This window comes from Diuraphis noxia, unplaced genomic scaffold, assembly GCF_037042655.1.
Source record: "Diuraphis noxia isolate RWA-SAM2 unplaced genomic scaffold, SU_Dnox_SAM2 contig0005, whole genome shotgun sequence".
NCBI lineage: Eukaryota > Metazoa > Arthropoda > Insecta > Hemiptera > Aphididae > Diuraphis > Diuraphis noxia.
Genome location: NW_028301715.1, coordinates 37096087 through 37115776, shown reverse-complemented (window position 1 = coordinate 37115776; position 19690 = coordinate 37096087). Strand labels below are relative to the sequence as shown.

Below are 19690 nucleotides of genomic sequence, written 5' to 3'. Positions count from 1 at the left end.
AAATATCATTAAACTACACGCGGTGACGAGGTTAAATCGAAATTTAATATCATGTCAACTCACTGTTGATGAAAACTGCAGCTCGCAAATTACGTAGACGAACGTGTTCCACAATATTCAATACTTATACAAAGTAATTGGTCCAATTAAATTATTTGTACAATAATAATTGTTCGATCATATTGAAATAATATGTAAAACAAATAGTGTATAAAATGTAATTTGTTCGTATAGATAGTATTAAATGTTCTATACTAGTTCTTATACTAAGTTAAATACTACTTACAGCGTAGTATTATGAACTTAACGATTCTAGTGCATTTAAAAAATATACAACATAAAATATGCAATATGAGTAATTTAAATTTAAACAAATAAACTCTAATCATAAATTATATTTATGATAAACAATAAAAATATATAAATAAAATAAATAAATATATATATTATATATATATATTTAAGATAAACTAATCACTAGGCATTTATTTTTATTAAAACTTATACAAAGTTATTAGTAACGCCCGGTATTCAAAACAATTGCCAAATATTCATCTTCAGAGATTGCTTTATACGTCATCGCTGTTATAACAACATCGGAAATGTAAAGAGGCTTATACAATAGTTATACAAACTAAAGTGATGCATTTTGAGTATTCTTAATTATTTCTTTATTTTTGAATGATGATAAAGTCGAGGAAAAATATATTTCATAACAATATTTTGCCTCATTTAAACCGTTCGTCTCTTGGATTAATTCTCAATACTGCATAAGTAATTTACTGTTTTGACAAACTCATGACGTAATATTAAATTAAATAATTTTTTCAACTAATTTATAATCCAAACTTAAACTATGCATAACTTTAGCTTGTGACCAAAGTTCAAAACGGTTTACCTGCTTGTAAGAAATGAACAAATGGTGTATGGTCAATATAGCTTACTGTTTTAAAAATATTATTGTTTTTAAACTGTAGGCTTTTGACAATTGATAAGCTGTACCGTGTGATCATAGATAGATACATAGTATTATGAATTGTTATTATGGTTCATTGATTACTTAAATGTAGGCCTCCAATTGAGTGAAAAACTTGCACAAATGTTACTACATTTAAAAATGATTATAGTTTATGATATAACACATAATAGTTGTCTACAATAAATAAATATTATATTTATGATTGCTTTCTTCGGATTATTAATCAAGTTTAATTGCATATGACACGTAATAAATAAGTATCAATTTTTAATTAATTGAGGCTAAACGACTTGATATTTAGGAATGTTATATTATTTGATAAGATTAATTTTTCGATATTTTTTAACAAGATTTATTTAAAACCTCTGTTAATAATTATTATTTGCAAAAAACTAATCAAATTAAAAAAATAATTGCACAATAACTAAGTTACGAACAAATTTACCTGTAGCAAATGTCAACTTTTTATAGTTTAATTTCTCCAAATAAAATTTATACGCCGTTAAAATATTTAATAACCACTATATAGGTATACATTTAAGCTCGTGTTTAACAAATAAACCCCTCTAGTCATTTCCATGTGTAACTGTAACGTTTCCAAACAAGAAGACCTAACGCATCAAGTCGATTTATGATGTCACAAAATCCAATATTGTACTATATATATATATATATATAATATGTGATAGTGACGTTTAACAACATTTTCACTCGGTGAGCACTGAACAACAAGAAATAATACCGGGTCGGGGTGCGATGAGGGTTGGCGATGTTAGGTGAAGTGTGCAAGGTTCACATATACCTTACCTTACTTCACCTTACCTTACTTCACCTTACCTTAACTTACCTTACTTTACCTTGCCTTGCCCACAACTGTGCGAATTCAAATTTAACTCTGTGCCATTGCTTGCACTTGTATAATATGTGACATTTATGCAAAAATAAAGCATGTATATTTCGTTTTATCGTTTGCTCAACCCGAAAAGTTTTGTAATCGGATCATTGTTAAAACTGTGTATCTATGCCTCGTATAATAAACATTTTCCACAGGACGGAACAACCCCCCCCCCTCCAGCTCAACCTACGACCCACCCACACTACAATTCGCAGATTTATGACTACGCTTGTTTTAATACTGTAAGCTTAAATTTATTATGCTCATACTGTAACAGAGAGCATAAATTTAATAATAATTATATCAGTTTTAATATTAAGAATAATAATAAAAAAAAAACTACAGCAAATATTATTATTAACGTGGCATAGCTAGAGGAAGTATGCGTTTCTTATGCGTTAACAATTCAATGAATGCCATTATTATTACATTATAAACAGTTGAAAAATAAAAAAAATGCGTAAAATAATGTACGTACCTTTATATACAGTTATTATGAATAGGCAGTTTTAAAATAAATAATTGTTTTATTCTGTTTATTTTTATGTTTATATCAATGTTTTGGTTCAATGAAACACCAACCGTAGGTTATTCACTTGCTCCTCGCTAATTGCTATATTGTACGACAAGTGAAAACTAAGGAATTACATAAAAACTTATGTATTTTAACCTACTTTTTCACTTAATTATACTAAATGAAATAAATAAAGACAATACTAATATAAGGCATAAAAGTAGCAGTCTTAACTCTAAATCATATTGTTTATTTGTAAAATTTTCTATAAACTCAATTACTATTAGTTTGGCATTTTCATATTATTTTAGTGGATGTGATGAGAGATATTTCTATGTTAATGACACAATGTTTGAACTTTTCAATGAATATTATATCATCAATAAGTATGTAATATCAAATTACAATTTATATGTACCTTTCTATTTCCTGTTCAAAAACCAGGAACGGATGGAAACTGCATGTTCATCACAATAATGCCATCCGAATATATCTATTAACTTATACTGTTAATTTAAATTATAAATTTCAAAGATCTTAATTAAAATAAATAATATTTTTATTATAAATACCTAATTCCACATATATTTAAAAAAAATAGACACAATCATTGCTCTGATAAAAAATTGTGTAGCAAAATTACAATTAATTCTAACGCATATTATTACACGCGGAATTCTTTTATTATGATAAACATAATAATATCTAAAAATGCGCATATTATATAATATACATACTAATACATTACCTACATATACAGGGTGATTCTTTTGTCATTGAACACTCATTATTTAAAAAAGTATTTACTTTTTTCAAAATATTTTTTTACATAGTTTCAAGTTGTTAAAAAACCTGATTTCATATTCCAAAGCAGAATATTTTTCTAATTATTTTGATACGTAAAAATCGAATTTTGGACGAGTAGTTTATGAGTTATAAGTATTTTAAGTTTGGACAAGCGGAGTAGTGGACAAACATTTTGCGGGGTAACCCCGTACCACTCCACTCCGCCAATCTAAACTACTCCGCTTGTCCAAACTTAAAATACTAATAACTCATAAACTACTCCATCAAAATTCAACTTTTACGTATCAAAATACTCAGAAAAATATTCTGCTTTGGAATATGAAATTAAAACTCTAGGTTGTCATTCAAAAAAGTAAAAAACTTAAAAAATTATAAGGATAAAAAATATTAAAAAACATATTTTTTTAATAAAAACGTTGTTTTTTTAACAACATGAAATTCTGTAAGAAAAAAATTTTCAAAAACATTGATACTTTTTGAAATAATGAGTGTTCAATGATAAAAGAATCACCCGGTATAAAGTATGAACATACATTTTATTTGAAACGAACTATGAACGCTCTGATTGATTTATTGTATATTTTAAAGTACTTCTATGCTGATTTTAATTACTAATATCGTTTTTACTATAGAATTCGGACAATATAAACCTTTCGGTATGTCTTATTTGACAGTTATACGTATGCAACACATATGTATACATATGTATTAAAAATATTTATTTTTTACATTAAACTTTTGTACAGCTGAAATGGGTCACTGCAGTATAAGTACACACGTGCAGCACATCTGAACCTTTTTAACGAAACGTGCAGTATAAAAATTGTAGTTTAAAAAAATAAATTATATACAAATGCAATAAAGTTAACAAGCGTTTTGTTTCAAACTCAACACAGTTTAGAAAAAAATATTTTAAATACTAAACAGTTCTGTCGCAAAATAATCAGGAAACGAACTTTTATAACATTTTAATCAACGAATTTATCACGTAGGTACATAATACACAATTATATGGGAACATTAAACAAAATTTTAAGTTGTCTTAGAAAAACACAAATATTCTAGTATATAATATTCATCAATAATCATATTGTGAAAGTATCTAAGTATCTAAGTCTATTATACTATTATGAACGTATTTTTAAGTCAAATCAAATAGATACAAAGCTAAATATTATATAGATTTTACATTGAATATATTATTGAGTTACTTATAATCACTTAATATATTTTTTTATACCCATCAAAAGATCCATAATCATTATTGACTCTAAAAATACCTAATAAATTAATGATGAATCGTCAATAAAGATGTAAATAATAATAAAAGGTTTAAATATGATAACATGTATACATATATGCATATACTTATGTTATTAACAGTGAGATGATTGACAAGAAATGTCAAATTAACATCAAAATATAATATAACAATATAATGTATGTTTAAACATAGAGCAAAATACATTACAATATTACACTCGATCCGTCTTTTTGTAATATACTTCAAACGACTGCGTAATTTTTTTTTTAGACAGTCCTCGACAACTGTGACCAACCGCATGTTACTGCAGTACTCATATAAATGAATAAAATATGTAGATTATAATTCCTTTGTTTATTTTATTTATTTATGATAATATAATAAGTACAGTCTTAATTATTAAGTTTTAATTTTTAATTCATCTCCGTCATGTTAATTATACAAAAAAATAAAATAATGTCTTCGTAATTCACAAATGAAAAAAAGTCGATAAAAAAAATATCGCACGGTGAATTTGTTATGAAAATAATTACTGGGAAAACTATTATGCGTGACATTTAAAAATCATAAATAACATTAATTCTCAATCATTTGAATGATAAATATCATGAAACCATTTGCTTTAATAATGATTTTAATATGACAATACCATGCTAAAATTATTCATTGGAATTATTGAATTATATCGTTATTTTTTATTTGTGTGTATTTAATAAATATATATATTTATATTTATTTTTGTTTAATTATTACAGTCCTACTTGAGTGTTAAGTGCAATTGTTATGAACATTATATTTAATGATATTGAAAACAATTTTATAAATATTTTATTTTATAGTAAATTAACACTCAAAATATAATTTACATTATTTAATAAAAATAGATAAAAAAAATAATAACCATGAAATATTAAATAATTATCTTTTAAAAATATAAGTACTATTTTATTTAAATTTCCCGGTATCAGGTTCGAAAAAAAATTATATTATATCTCTTATTCATAGTTTTTATAGGTAATATTTATGGTTAAAAAAAAAAAAAAATACCTCGTTGTAAGGATGACTTAAATTTAAAATTTTACACAAGCATGTACATAATATTTTACATAAATTAATATAATTCATATTAAAATGATGAAGCGCTTGTGGACTGTTCTATCGGTTTTTGGTCACAAATGTGTGTAATAACTTATGAGTAATGACAAATCAGTAAGTGCGGTACGCGGTCTGTAAAATTAATTTAACAAAGTGTATTTCAAATAATTAATGAGCTGTTCAGTGTATTATTTTTAACGATAACTAGCCCAAGGCTCCATGATGGATGCGAAATTAAATTTAAAAATGTTTTGTCTAGGTAAGAGTAAAAACGTGTAAAATACTGCAATGACGCGATAATAGTCGCTCGTATCACGTCACTCGCATATCATAAGTGCTAAGCACAATAGATATAATAGATATATTGTTGTTATAATCGTTTATTGAATATATTAAATCGGTATTGCATTGGAATAAGAAATTATTATACAACATAAAGAAAAAGTGAACAATTATTTCACTTATCAGTAATTATAGTAAAATAACGAATAATGTATTTAATGTAAAAATAATTCAAAATATTTTTTTTCGTTTTTTTATTTTAATTACTAATGCCTAGATTTATTTTCATAAATAAGTTAATCATTAAAAAAATGTTATTTTGATTATTGCTTCTATTTGATAGTCTAGAATTGCATCTAAGAATTTAGTCCATTGGTCAGTATATTGTTTTCACTGTACTATATAAATAATATGGAGGTACTTATGTATATTAATTATAAATGATTTAGTTTATATGGACACGTTACTTTAATGTAATTATTGTAATGCTTTACCTTAATTTTAATTCATAGGGTCGATGATAATTATTTTAAATATCACTCACAGGCCACATTATAAATGAAAACATCAATTTTCGATCATCAATAATACTTGTATTTTTAGCGGTACCTACTTATACAAAATTAAAATTCAATGAGCAAAGTAGATCATAAAATAAAGCAAACCTAGCAAGTCTCATGGGAAATGATACAAAGTTTTAATAAACTTAAAGAACATTAAAAAAAAAAATCAATAATTGGCAATAATGAAATGCCATAAGGAAATAATTACAAAAATAAACAAGTAAGAGTAAGTACACTCTATAGACATTCTGTGCTCTCAATTCGTAATTTATGATAGTAATAAAATTAAATCAATAATTATTATTAATGTCACTTTGCCTAGTTATATTAAATATTATGCTTATAATTGCATCACTAAAATTGCAAATACATCCACAGCAACACCTTATAATATTGTTATGTTACGGGCAAAAGTCGAAATCGAGCAAACCTCAGAAATCCCCGGTCAAAACGCGAACTGACCACAATCCTTGGGCAAAATGTCATATTTCGGCTTTTGACCGGGAAAACCTGGTTTTGATCAACCTCATTTGGGCAAAACTGTATACTGACTTTTATCGTAAGGGCAAAACTGTAGTGCCTTATAATATACGTTCGATAATATTAAATACAAATAGTGATTTTTATCATACGATTTTATTACGATTATAAATGCGTCTGTTATGTGTAGCAATAAATAAACAAAAATATTATTTTTTTTTATTATTATTTATGTGTATTCATTTTATTTTTACAATATTTTATGATAATTATTTATTTGTATTTAATATTAGTGAATTTATTTAAGAGGCTACGGGTTTTCTCAAATGAAGTTTAATATTTAAATGTATTAATTTTTTTAATTCTTTATTTTAACATTATAAGAGTACCTAATATTATTATTTGTTAATTTTTATACGAGTACCTACTTAATATAATTATATTTTTTATTATTATTTAAGTGCATTCAATTATATATTTTGTACAATAATATTTATTTTATGATTATTTGGTTTTGCCCTTACGATAAAAATCAGTATACAGTTTTGCTCCAATTAGATTGGTCATAACTAGGTTTGCCCGGCCAAAAGCCGAAATATGACATTTTACCTAAAAATTGTGAGCAGTTCGCGTTTTGACCGGGTATTTCTGAGGTTTTACCGATTTCGACTTTTGCCGGTAACAATTATAACTATTGACTTCAGTATGCACATAATATACAGGAAGCATGCTCACTGCCTCTTTTTTCTTTAATAATGCAGTTATTCAAAATTTGATTTTTTGTACTACTCAAGGTGTGTTCTGTGGCGATATAAACTTTTGTTTTTCAAATGAGAACCCCAATTTTTACTGTAAATTATTTAGCGTATAATTTTTTTTGAGAATTTCGATGTATTAAATTGTATATTAATTGTATCGTATTAAAATCAAAATTCTAATGAATAGTTTTTGAGTTATTTAACTTTGTGATCTAAAGACAAAAGGTCCGTGGCTTAGGTTTATAAGATATGTGGTCTATGTTGGATTTAAAAATATTAGTCACTTATATTAATCTATCGTCATAATTAATTAGTAAAAGTGACCTAAATATTATAAATACTAGTTCAAATTATAAGTGTATTTTATTACTATAATTAAACGATTGTCAAGGACTATCCTAAGTACAAACGTTTCAATAACTAAGGAACTACTCATTTGAATTTTTATACATGTACATCAAAATTTAAAAAATTATCTAATAAATAATTTACAATAAAAAAGTGGGTTTGTCATTTAAAAAACAGAAGTTTATATCACCACAAGACACTCCTTAAATATAGAACAAAAAAATCTCAATAATTTGAAAATATTTTCTTTAAGTACATTTGCAAATTCCATAAATTAGAATTTTAATAAATTCATTATTAAAGGAAAAAATGGGGGTGAGCATGCTTAGTGAATACCATGTATACAAAATAATATTTTTCATTTTGTATTATTTAATAACAATAACACAATAATATTTTATCAACAGTGCGTGACCTCGTAGAGTATACACAACAAATATCGTTAAACATTGTATTTATAGTAAATCAATTGCTGTAAATCAGCGGTGAAACATTGTGTTCAACTTTGAACCAAGTTATATTACAACTAAAAATACCACAATTGAAAATTATGCATTAAAATATAATACGTTTATTTAATAACCATAGGCGTACGCACGGAGTGCAGACGCTTGGGAAGAACAAATTAGTAACCAGAAGTGTAAGATGTGTAGATAAAATGTCATGCTCATTAATTTTAGGGTAATTTATATCTGTGGGAGAGGGGCATATTTTATCAGCCGTATACCTACGCTGCAAAAAAAGTCTGCGCACGCCTATGTTAATAATGGAGTTCATAGAATAATTTATAATAACTAGGTACCTACATAAATGTATTTCAATATCACAACGAATTCAATTTTCATATCTGTACGAAGTACAATATACACATTACACATACCGTGTGATATACAGAATAAATAATGTAATTAGGTACCTACTATGAGTATAACGAGTAGGACCTACATAGTATTATTTTATAAAACAAGTTTATGATTCTTTGTTATTGGAAGTTTAAACTCCATTAGTCAAATTCGATAACAAAATAAATAATTGTATGGGTACCTTCTATACCCGTCCTTTTATAATAGTAGAGCTTTGATTAATTAATTAATTAATATATTTTTGTATCGAACAATATAATAATAGGATTGCTTTGTTTTTCGATGAAACCAATTTGGTTGAACAATATTTCAATCACAGTTCAACGAGAAATTATAATCTGGTGAATTACCCAACATCGAATTAAATCGTAATCAAATTTTTATTTATTGTTTTAACGCCAACACATCATAACGATTTCCCACCTATACCTATTTATAAACATATTACTATTTAATAATAAACTTGCTGTTGTTTTTAAAACAAATGGATATTTGTCTACAACATAAATAAATATAGGTAATAATATTGATAAATAAATAATAATATGTGAAAGTACTAGTGTTATCCGTTTGGTATTTTTTTTATGACTAGAAGATTATGCAAGACGGTCTTCCTTTCCATGCCGAGGAAAACTTATCGGGCATTATTCATCCGAATCAAATGGCACACCACTGGGGTCCATGATTTACATAAACTTACATTCTGTACACATACGACGTCTTGTATATAGGATAGGGGGATAGTTGATATAGCTGCAAACACACTACACACTTCGGGTTTTGGTTGAATAATTTACATTATTATAACCATGTGCATTGAGAGTGTTATAACGTTCACCTATAATATTGGCCAGAGACGGTGGCACGCGGACGGTTGGATGGTAAAATATGCGCTGGTAGAATTGCAAGATTATCAACCAAGTTATCGCCAAGTTTTCCTACCTCCCTTCTCTCAGAATTAATTTAGTTAAAACTGAATATCACCATTTTCCCATCTTCTGTAAACCCTTTGTCGCTATAAATGAAATGCTTGGACAGTTTCAGTGTTTATAAACAAAACTCGCCTATATGTAAAACGGTAAAAAGTTTACTGTGATTTTTATGCAATTTTTTTAATATCTTTTATTACTGTACGACGAGAACATTACGGTTTATCATATCCATTTTTTTTTTTATGACATTATATCTGAATACGAAAAAATATAATGTTCTAATAATATCTATAAGCGATTCCTTTTAGGGTGATTTCTACATACCAGCAAAAAAAAAATACCTCTCCAATTTGTTTATAAAATCTATTCAAAAACATTTTATTTTAATTGAAAAACAAAATGGTTTAAATAATAACTAATATTAATTACTCTGTGGAATTTAGACAGGTAAAGGTAGCTTATTTCCATGTAGATATTATACATTTTACAGTTTATACTTAATATCATATAATTATTACTTATATACTCAATATACAATGTACACGACTCATAATCTTTTTAATCTGCAATTTCCCTTTATTTGTATCGTATTACTTGTAAGTTATAACCTGTAGTGCCAATATTTAAGCTGGTCTAAACATTTTGTTCAGAACGTCCAATTGTCTAACGTTATATTCTATAAATTAAAAAAAAAAATTAGATTTGTAATATTATTCAATATCCTGTGAAATTTAAACAAAGATTGATAAATATTACATTTAATAATTTCAAATATTTACAACAGTCAAACGACAATACACAATATACACGAATCAAACATTTCAAACCCATTATTCTATATATTGATAAAATATTTTTAACTGAAAATGTCCCATTGCGGGACGGTATCGCTATTTGAATACAACAAGTTTATTTGCATCACATTACCCGTAAATTATAACTTGTGATGTCAATAGTTAAGCTGGTTTAAACATTTTGTTCGGGACGACTAACCGGTATCTATAAATTCTCATAAGCGTATCGCCACGACATTAGACCCATGATAAAGTGGCTGACCTATACCACTTTCCTTGAATTTTCCCACTTTATCATAGGTTATAGGGAGCTATATTGAATTATTGACTTAAGCCTTTGAGATTTATTTCGTTTAGCCACAAATGTCTTACCAGTTACCAGGGACAATTTTCAGTCTAAAATGTCAAAAACGTCTGTTCAAAACGCACTAACAAAACGTTTAGGGCAGGAAATAATATACCTCATATTTATTTTGGTCATCGCTTGATAATATGCATAACCATTATTGGACAAATATTTCATTAATGGTTGACACATATACCCATTCAAATATATAAAATATTATTATATACTTTTAGATTTCGAGTGTAGTGTAAGGTTTGTATTTTACAATGAAGCAAATATTTTTTCCTCTCTGCCGTCAACATTTGGGAGTTAGTAAAACCGCTCCAATTTTAAACTTTGACATTTTTCTGATGAAAAAGTGAATGTAATAATTGATACTTTTGAGAAGTCTAAATTGAAAATTCTCAGTAATTTTTGAAAGCGTCATGAAAAAAAAGTGAGGTAGTTTTTACGCAAAATTAATTTTTGAAAAGATAGATTTTAAGTTTTTGTGTAACTCAAAAATTAATTACTATAGACACTTGAAATTTTTACCAAATATTCATATTAGCATTTTCCATATACGGTAAAATTTAAAAAAAATTTAGACTCTTTTTGAGCTATTTATAGATTTTACATATTTATAGAATATAATCCTATCTTATTCCTCTTTTTGATATTAATCTATATCTATAAAACACGACTGTATCAAAATTGAATATTTTAAATTACAAAAAAATATTAATAAAAATAAATTTAAAAGAAACATGACAACACTAAACTACATATTATATTTTATCCTTGCAACCACTGAACTTATTTTATGTGACTACTCCTATTACATTAAATCATTTGGTCTCAATACATTTTAAAATTTAACTACTTTTGACTTTGGGTTTTCACTCATTTTTGGAACAAAGTTTTTATATGTGTCTACATTTTTAAAATACAAATGAGAGTAAAAATTGAAAAGTATTCTTGAAATCATAATATGATGATCAACGTTCCATATAACTGTAAAATTAAATTTATAATAAAGAGTATAATATTATAATGTTTTAACACTCATGGAAATTGAGAAATATTAATAGGAAGGCTAAATTGTTGTGGGTGTCTGCCCATTGGAAAGACACGAGATTAAATTCCGATTTGCCTTACCCCCCTTTTCTATAGTCCTATCTCCGACTCTGCTCTTAATCCTTCTGTGAGTATTCAGGAATTTAATTATTATAAATTTATAAGTACACTGCTTATACTATTGTATTGTCCAACATATATTATAACATTCTCGCGATCAACTCAATTGCTAGGCTTAATACTTCCATCTGTACAAAACTTTTTATTCGCATGTAAGCTCTGGGGAAAATAATAAATATTAATATAACTATATCGTTTAATTTATAAAAATGACCGACAAGTATTTTTTACATAATTCCAAACATACCGTTTCCATACCTAAAGTTTTAATGAAAAACAATATTTATTTTTACTGATTTGTACTCAACTTATTGCACATATAACCACTTATTAATATCAAAATAATTTATTTTGAATATTAGAAACGCCTTTGTTCTGGCGGTTATGTGACGTCGAAAAATTATTATAAAATAAAAGTTGTACACACTCATTTGTCAAACAACCCATTCAGTTTACCCATTTCATCCATCTCCGACATAATTTCAAACTTTTTAATCGATTCTTTTTTTTATCTCTCTCAACGTTGGACGCTGCTGGCGAATAAACAACGTGCAGCAATAATTGCAAGGATTGCTATTTACCAACCACATAGTCGATATGATTTTTGAACGGAGTTTAATGTGTGCATTTTTATGATTTATGTCATAAATCTTCCTAACCGTAACAGTATTATAGCAAGTAATTTATGTATAAAATATGGTATCGACTATATCAGGCGATATTTTCTCTAATTGTGAGCCACTGTAGGTAATGGCCAACCACTGCATAATATATTTATTTATTTGATAAACAAATATAATATCATGCAATGTTATTAAACTTGCAACATAATGAAATAAAAGAATTTTTTTTAGTTTATACATTATGAAAAAAAAAAATATATTAATTTGAATACTCATACAGAACTCACCGATCGAGTGTCGAATTTTATTTAGTAAGATAAACAGTTATTTAACATATTGATACATTTAATATTTTAAATCAAATATATAAATAAATACGAACAATATTTCGTTATTCCCCTACTTTAATTACACATACCTACCAAGAATAATTTTATTGTAATATTGTAAAATGTATTGTAAATTGTACCTGTATATATAAGTAATATTTTAAAATATGTAAGCTAATAACCTTAGTTGTTGAGGCTTTAAAGTAATAAAAAAAAAAAAAATATATATTTCGTTATTATTGATACATATTATTATCGTCAAATAAACTGGATCACGAGTAAATCAAATATTTGCGATTGATTGAAAATATAATTATTGTAAATTAGTGCTGAACAATATGCTATAATTAATGTAAGATCACGTAAAAGTTATATCTTATTTCTCGTTTTATTACCCTATAAATGATAAATTTATATAAATTCATACAATGAAGTATGAATCGATGAGGAGATTGTGTCGTTTACCACGAATTTAAACTTTCGAGTGACTAATAGTATGTAATGTAATGCATTCATCCCAAGCCCCAAAATTGTATAAAAGAAACTAACACTACTGATAATATAACAAGCAAACAGGAAATCCATTACAGCTTTAAATAAATTGAGTATAAAGTTATTGTGAATTGTAAGGTTCGTTATTAAATGACAATATCTGCTTGGTTAATCATGTGCTTAGTGAATCGAACCTGTTCAAGAGAAATATTAAATTAAATCAAGATTGATATTAAAATAAACGTGCAAGTTATTCAGTGACAAACCTAGAGAGAAATCCTTTTAAGTAAAGTCCATTAAATAATACGCATAGCATACAAATTGGTCACAGAATTGAAAATTCAAATAATATTCAATCATTTTATGAATAATTAATAAATTTATATTTAGATAATAGATAATATATCTATACAGTTTATTTTTTATTCGAGTATACTTATAAAATATTATATTAAATTGCATCAAACGGTAAATTTTCTAACTCAGTGAATCAAGAACTCCTTCAAAAAAAAAAAAAAATTGTTAAGTCTTCAGTTAGAAAGTAAACATTTCATAGAAAAGGTCGTTTATATTTAAGTGATGAGTATTATTCCGAAAGACCTTAGATAAGGATCAAAGTGATAAAATAAACACACACAAATCTCCAGACATATTAAAGCGTTACATAAATTGCTTCACCATGTCCCGCAAATCAAAATAAAAAAATCTTGGAATTTTTGCTGTGTGTACGAAATGTATTAAATTTATGTCTGTGAAGTAAATTTTTGTAAACATTCAACATATTTGAAATTGATTTTGTTGACAGTTACTAGTTATATTTAATGAATCGAATGTTGGTCTATGGAAAATATTATTATGGCTACGATAATGATAGAAGTGTTAACGGGATATTTTATTGAATTTGGAACGTCGGAAGTATTATATTATTAGGTGATAATGGTTGACCGTTCGTCCCCAGTTTGGGCTTAATTATTTCGTGATATGAATTATATTAATCGATATAACTTTCCACTATATATACCCTAAATATAACTGTATTTTCACGAGTATATGAGGAGTATTAAAATAATCACAATTTCATAAAACTTAATGTAAATATACATTAAACACGTTATATAGATAAACATAATATTTAAATGATGTTATCAATTGAAAATGAACGAAATTGTATGCAGTCTCATCGAAAAACGCCGTCAGTATTACTACCTCTGTTATTTTGTTGTGCTGTAGAAATAATAGTTAACATTTGATGGTATAATTGAAAAACAAAATACGAACATCTAACACATAAATGTGAATTATGTCCTAACCGTTGTAGACTTTCATATGACACGATTTAATAATTATTATTGTACAACGTATTCACCCATCACACATTATTTAATATATTATTATTATTATTATCATTATTATTACGATTACTATTACTATTACTATTACTATTATTATTATTATTATATGCAAGGCATACAAATGGGACGTAGCAATTATTTATGCGAACGTGCGTCATCGCAGTGCGTAGTTGAGCTCGCGGGGCTGTCCGAAGCAGATTTGTTCGTTAGAAATACGAATAAAACGAAGTCGCTACCTAATGTATTATTTATGTAGAAACACAATCCGTTTTCAGAGGTATAGCGATTGAACTTTAAGAAAAAAGTAATTCACGCAAAAAAATTGGCTGACAAAACGATTTACGTTGTTTTGATATTCGTACATACGATAAATAATAATAACAAACCAGTAAAAGCCACCTATCCAAACAGTCATACACATACACACACTAACATCTAAAACATATCGAAAAATCCGGATGTTTCTTTAAAGGGTGATGTGAAGATTTTGTACATTTTCTGGGTCTCATTCATTTGGGCGAATAACCCAACATTTACCTGAGTAAAGCATATATATAATTTGGGCGAGAAATTGACTGATCGTTTAGCCGAATTTATAAATTATTAAATAATAGGGAAGTAACATACCTACGTCTACAATAATTTTTCTAATATTTATTATTTACTACAGCTAAATATTATTATTATATCGTTTCGGCTGATTGGCATTTATACGCCAATTTACAAATATAGATAGTGAATGATAATTTGTTAGATTGTACTAAGACGTGTGGGTTTTCATTTTTTGCGCATGTCTAATCTAATCAGATACTCAAGTGTGACATTTATTAATTAAACTTTAGTTAATATAATAAATATTATATATATATATATTTGATAATATTATAATAGATTTATAACCATGTCAGTTAGAGTTAACTGAGAGTCCTAAAAATGGGAAGGAAAACCTATTAGACTATATAAATTATAAATGTTTATAAATAAATAGGTATTTCTAGCTCGCCCAAACGATGTATTAGATAAATTAGGGGACCTTGTAAATTTCGCCCGAATGATATGTATAAATTCGCCCAAACGATATGTTATTTTGGGTCATTCGCTTGAAAGAAAGCCCCCCCCCCCATTTTCTACGTAAAAAGGTACCTATAGGTAACTCCAAACGTCGAACCAATAATAATTAAATGTGGTATAAATGCTACCTCGTATTTGCATTTTTTTACTGTTTTTATTTGTGCTCACATAGTCAGGACGAATAAAACGATTCTATAAAAGTCTTATCGCTTTGCTACAATTAAATTATTGAATTGATTTCCAACCTGAACTTTAAAATGGCAATTTTCTTATCAATAACATTTGAGGAAATCGTGATGAGCGTGAGCACCAAAAAAATCGTATAGACACAGAATAACTTTTTAATATTATGATAATTTTTTTTTTGACAAACTAAACAAACAAAACCGAAAAAACTTACTATAAACTCATTCCTCTCTAGTTTGGTTGTTTGTTTTTGAAAAGATTATCCTCCCATAGATTGACCCCAGACTGCACTCTGGAAACGGAGAAAATGTTTTTAGCTCAGCTACTACCCACATACAGAATCGATTATTCAAGCCAATAACTTTTCCCATTTTTATTTTCTTAATATTATAACCGTATAAGAGAAACTCAATCATTATATATATATTTTTTAATTATCTGATTCTCTGTTTTCCTCAAAATTTTTAAATTGCTCTAAAAGAAATTTATAGAGCTAATTATTCATGAAAATATTTCGAAAGCTAAAATGATAAGCTATAGCTATTAACAAATAGTATTGTAAGTTTTTGAGCTGCGGTAGAGTGGTGTAGAGGTGTATAAATAATAGGTAGGTGGTTACGTGTACGAGTAAAAACGAGGTGAGACAAACTGTGCAGCGTGTTATGGACAGGTAGTCATGTTTGGTAACTTGTTACTGCGGACAACGATAACAGCAGCTTGTTGCCGTGGTTAATGTATATTATTGTTAAGGTCAGACTCGTAGAGGCAGGAAATTATAATATTTAAAATACCAACAGAATACTGATAAGATAATATGGTTAATATTCTGACAGCCCGTCGAGCTAACAACAACAGGTGACCACTCAAAAAAAAAAAAAGGATTAAATATATAACAATGTTATGGTCGACGTGGGTTGTCGGAAACTTCGCGATATTATTATTATTACTATTAAATCGTCGCGCGTCGTTTCATTCAAATACCGCGAAAATTAAACAACCCCTGAAAATAGAGGTTTGGTACTTATAATATATATGTGGTGCAGTATATAAATTATATTATGTGCATTTAAAGCGTGAAAAACGTCCGGATAAAGTACACCGCATAAAGTAAACCTAGCCAGCTCAAATTCGTTTTTCGAATACGATGATTTATAATAATAATACGACACTGGATTGCCCCGGGGTGAACGTAGCGAGACAAGTGCCCAACACCGCTCAGTCTCGGTACCATGTCGTTTCTTTTCGTTTTGTATTTAATAATAGTAATAATAATATAACAATATACCTAATAACTACTGTTTTTTTTTCTCCTTGTCGGACATTGTGTTCGACTCGGCTATTAATCATTAAAACAACTCTGTTTATTGTTTTTGACTTAACCCTTTTATTTCTGGATTCGTTTTTTTCCTTCGAAGCAATTGAATAGAAGTTCATAAAAATACTCGTAGATTTTAAAATATCAACTGAACATTTGAAAATAAAAAGCCGATGACCATTTCTAAAAATTTTCCATAAATCAATAACATTTTAAATTCAAACAGAAGCCACTCGATTTAAGATTGAAGAGAGCTTGACATAACAACCAAGGTACTTATCATTTAATTGAAAATTATACCAATAGAATAAAATGTAATAATTTGAAGTTTAGACTAAAAATAAAAATACATAATTTGAAGAAGTTAAGTTTGAATTTTTAAATGTATTATATCATTCTATGCCAATCTTAGTTTTATTTATTTATGCACTGGATTTGATCCCATTTGCCGTTTTATGTAAATAGAAAATAATATGTGTATAAATATTACACCATAATTTTGAAAATTTAAACCAATAAGAAAAAAAAATACAAAATTTTTAAAAACAAAGTTGAAATGGTTATGCAAGGAGTTTTTTACATGAAAGAATCCTATAATTACAAAAAGTATATATTTTATATTCAAGTATATTATTACTCTTATAAAATTTATTCAAATTGATTTACAGAATACAATTTAGTTTAGAAAAATAATTTATCCTATGAATGATATAACTTTTCATTTTTTCTACATCGAAATATTATTTTGAGTATTAAAAAGTCGGTTATTATTACTGAGTTACAAAAGATTATTGACTTTTAATTAATTGTATACATCGTCAAAACTAATATTTACGAAAGTTTCATTGAGATGATATACTTTCTTGCTGATTTTGCTTAACCAATAATTAAATGCATGTAGAATTTTATAATAATCGTATCAATTATAATTGGTACTTTAATTAAATGTTAAAATTACAATGAAAAAAAATCTAAGAAAATATTACAATTAACTTCACAAATTACTTTAGTTGCATCAAATATAACATTTTTAAAACATTGCCGTCTGTTTAGGCAGTGAATAGCACACCAATATACATACAGATCACTTAATTCAGTTAATTCAGTTAAATTAATGATATTGAAAAATAAAATGCTTTAGATGTCTAAAACGACAGCAGACGTAGGTAACTGTGTATTCATGTTTAAAATATTTTTTATTTCATTTTTCTCGACGCTTCACAACTTTTCACAAAGAATCCAAAATCAATAAACGAGTTTCGTCACCTGCTACTTCATATACCTATGATGACGATACCAAATTATATTATACGTATTATACAGATACAGTGTAGCCAGATCTGATGATATGACAATTATATTTATTTTGTTGACAGTTGAGTTCAGGAGCAAAGTGGCGTGTGAAAACGAAGTGGTCAACTTGCAGTGCAATCTGAATTCCCGACTAGCCATGTTCTCGGCGAGTTACGGCCGGACAGAGTACGAGAGTATCCAGTGTCCGCAACCACAAGGCGTTCCGGAAGAGAGTAAATATCAAAAAATTACCAAAACTTTTCAAAATAACTATTTAAAAAAAATAATATTAAAAACACCAACTCTTTGACTGTAAAATCTGATACAAACGAGCAATGTAATTTTGAAAATACTAATAAGGAGTTATGTTATTGCAACCTGTATGTTTTGATCGTTGCTTACATTTTTTTTTCATTTGAGAGTTGAATATGATACAAAAACATATTTTTCTACAGAACGTTTATAACAGAAAGGTAGCACTATAGTCGTTGTACCTATGTATTTGGAGGTTCTCGGTTGATTTTTGCAGGAAGATAAAAACAGTTCAACCGGACATTACTGACTTATACGCTACAAACGATTACCGTGTACACATAGTGCATGACATTTTTTTTCCCTGTATAAAGAACATATTATTTTAACCATACAAATAGATAAATGGATAGCAATTTATCATGTCTTAATACATCTTGAAAATGCTTTTAGCTAATGAATAAAACTTTTAAAAATTTATTAAAACATCATTTTGACATAACAAATATATTTGTACGAGTACAAAAAAAAATTCCACACATAATGTGTTGGTTAGGTTAGGTCACACACTAATCGCCATTGAGCGTGTAAGGCAGTAATTTCGACTAGAACTTTATTCATCCCGCTGTAAATATGCACTCAGAACACCCTAAAAACACAATACTACTAGTGATATATAAT

General features: G+C 27.1%; 1 protein-coding gene across 2 annotated transcripts in view; it reads left to right on the top strand.

Annotated features, from left to right (window-relative positions):
- The window catches only part of LOC107173702 (protein eva-1 homolog C), a 226125-nt gene that overhangs the window by 188288 nt on the left and 18147 nt on the right, over nt 1–19690 (top strand). For both annotated transcript variants that reach the window (XM_089228263.1, XM_089228262.1), the window contains exon 4: nt 18841–18990. In XM_089228263.1, coding sequence (XP_089084389.1) covers nt 18841–18990 — 150 coding nt within the window. The remainder of the gene's footprint in view (nt 1–18840; nt 18991–19690) is intronic.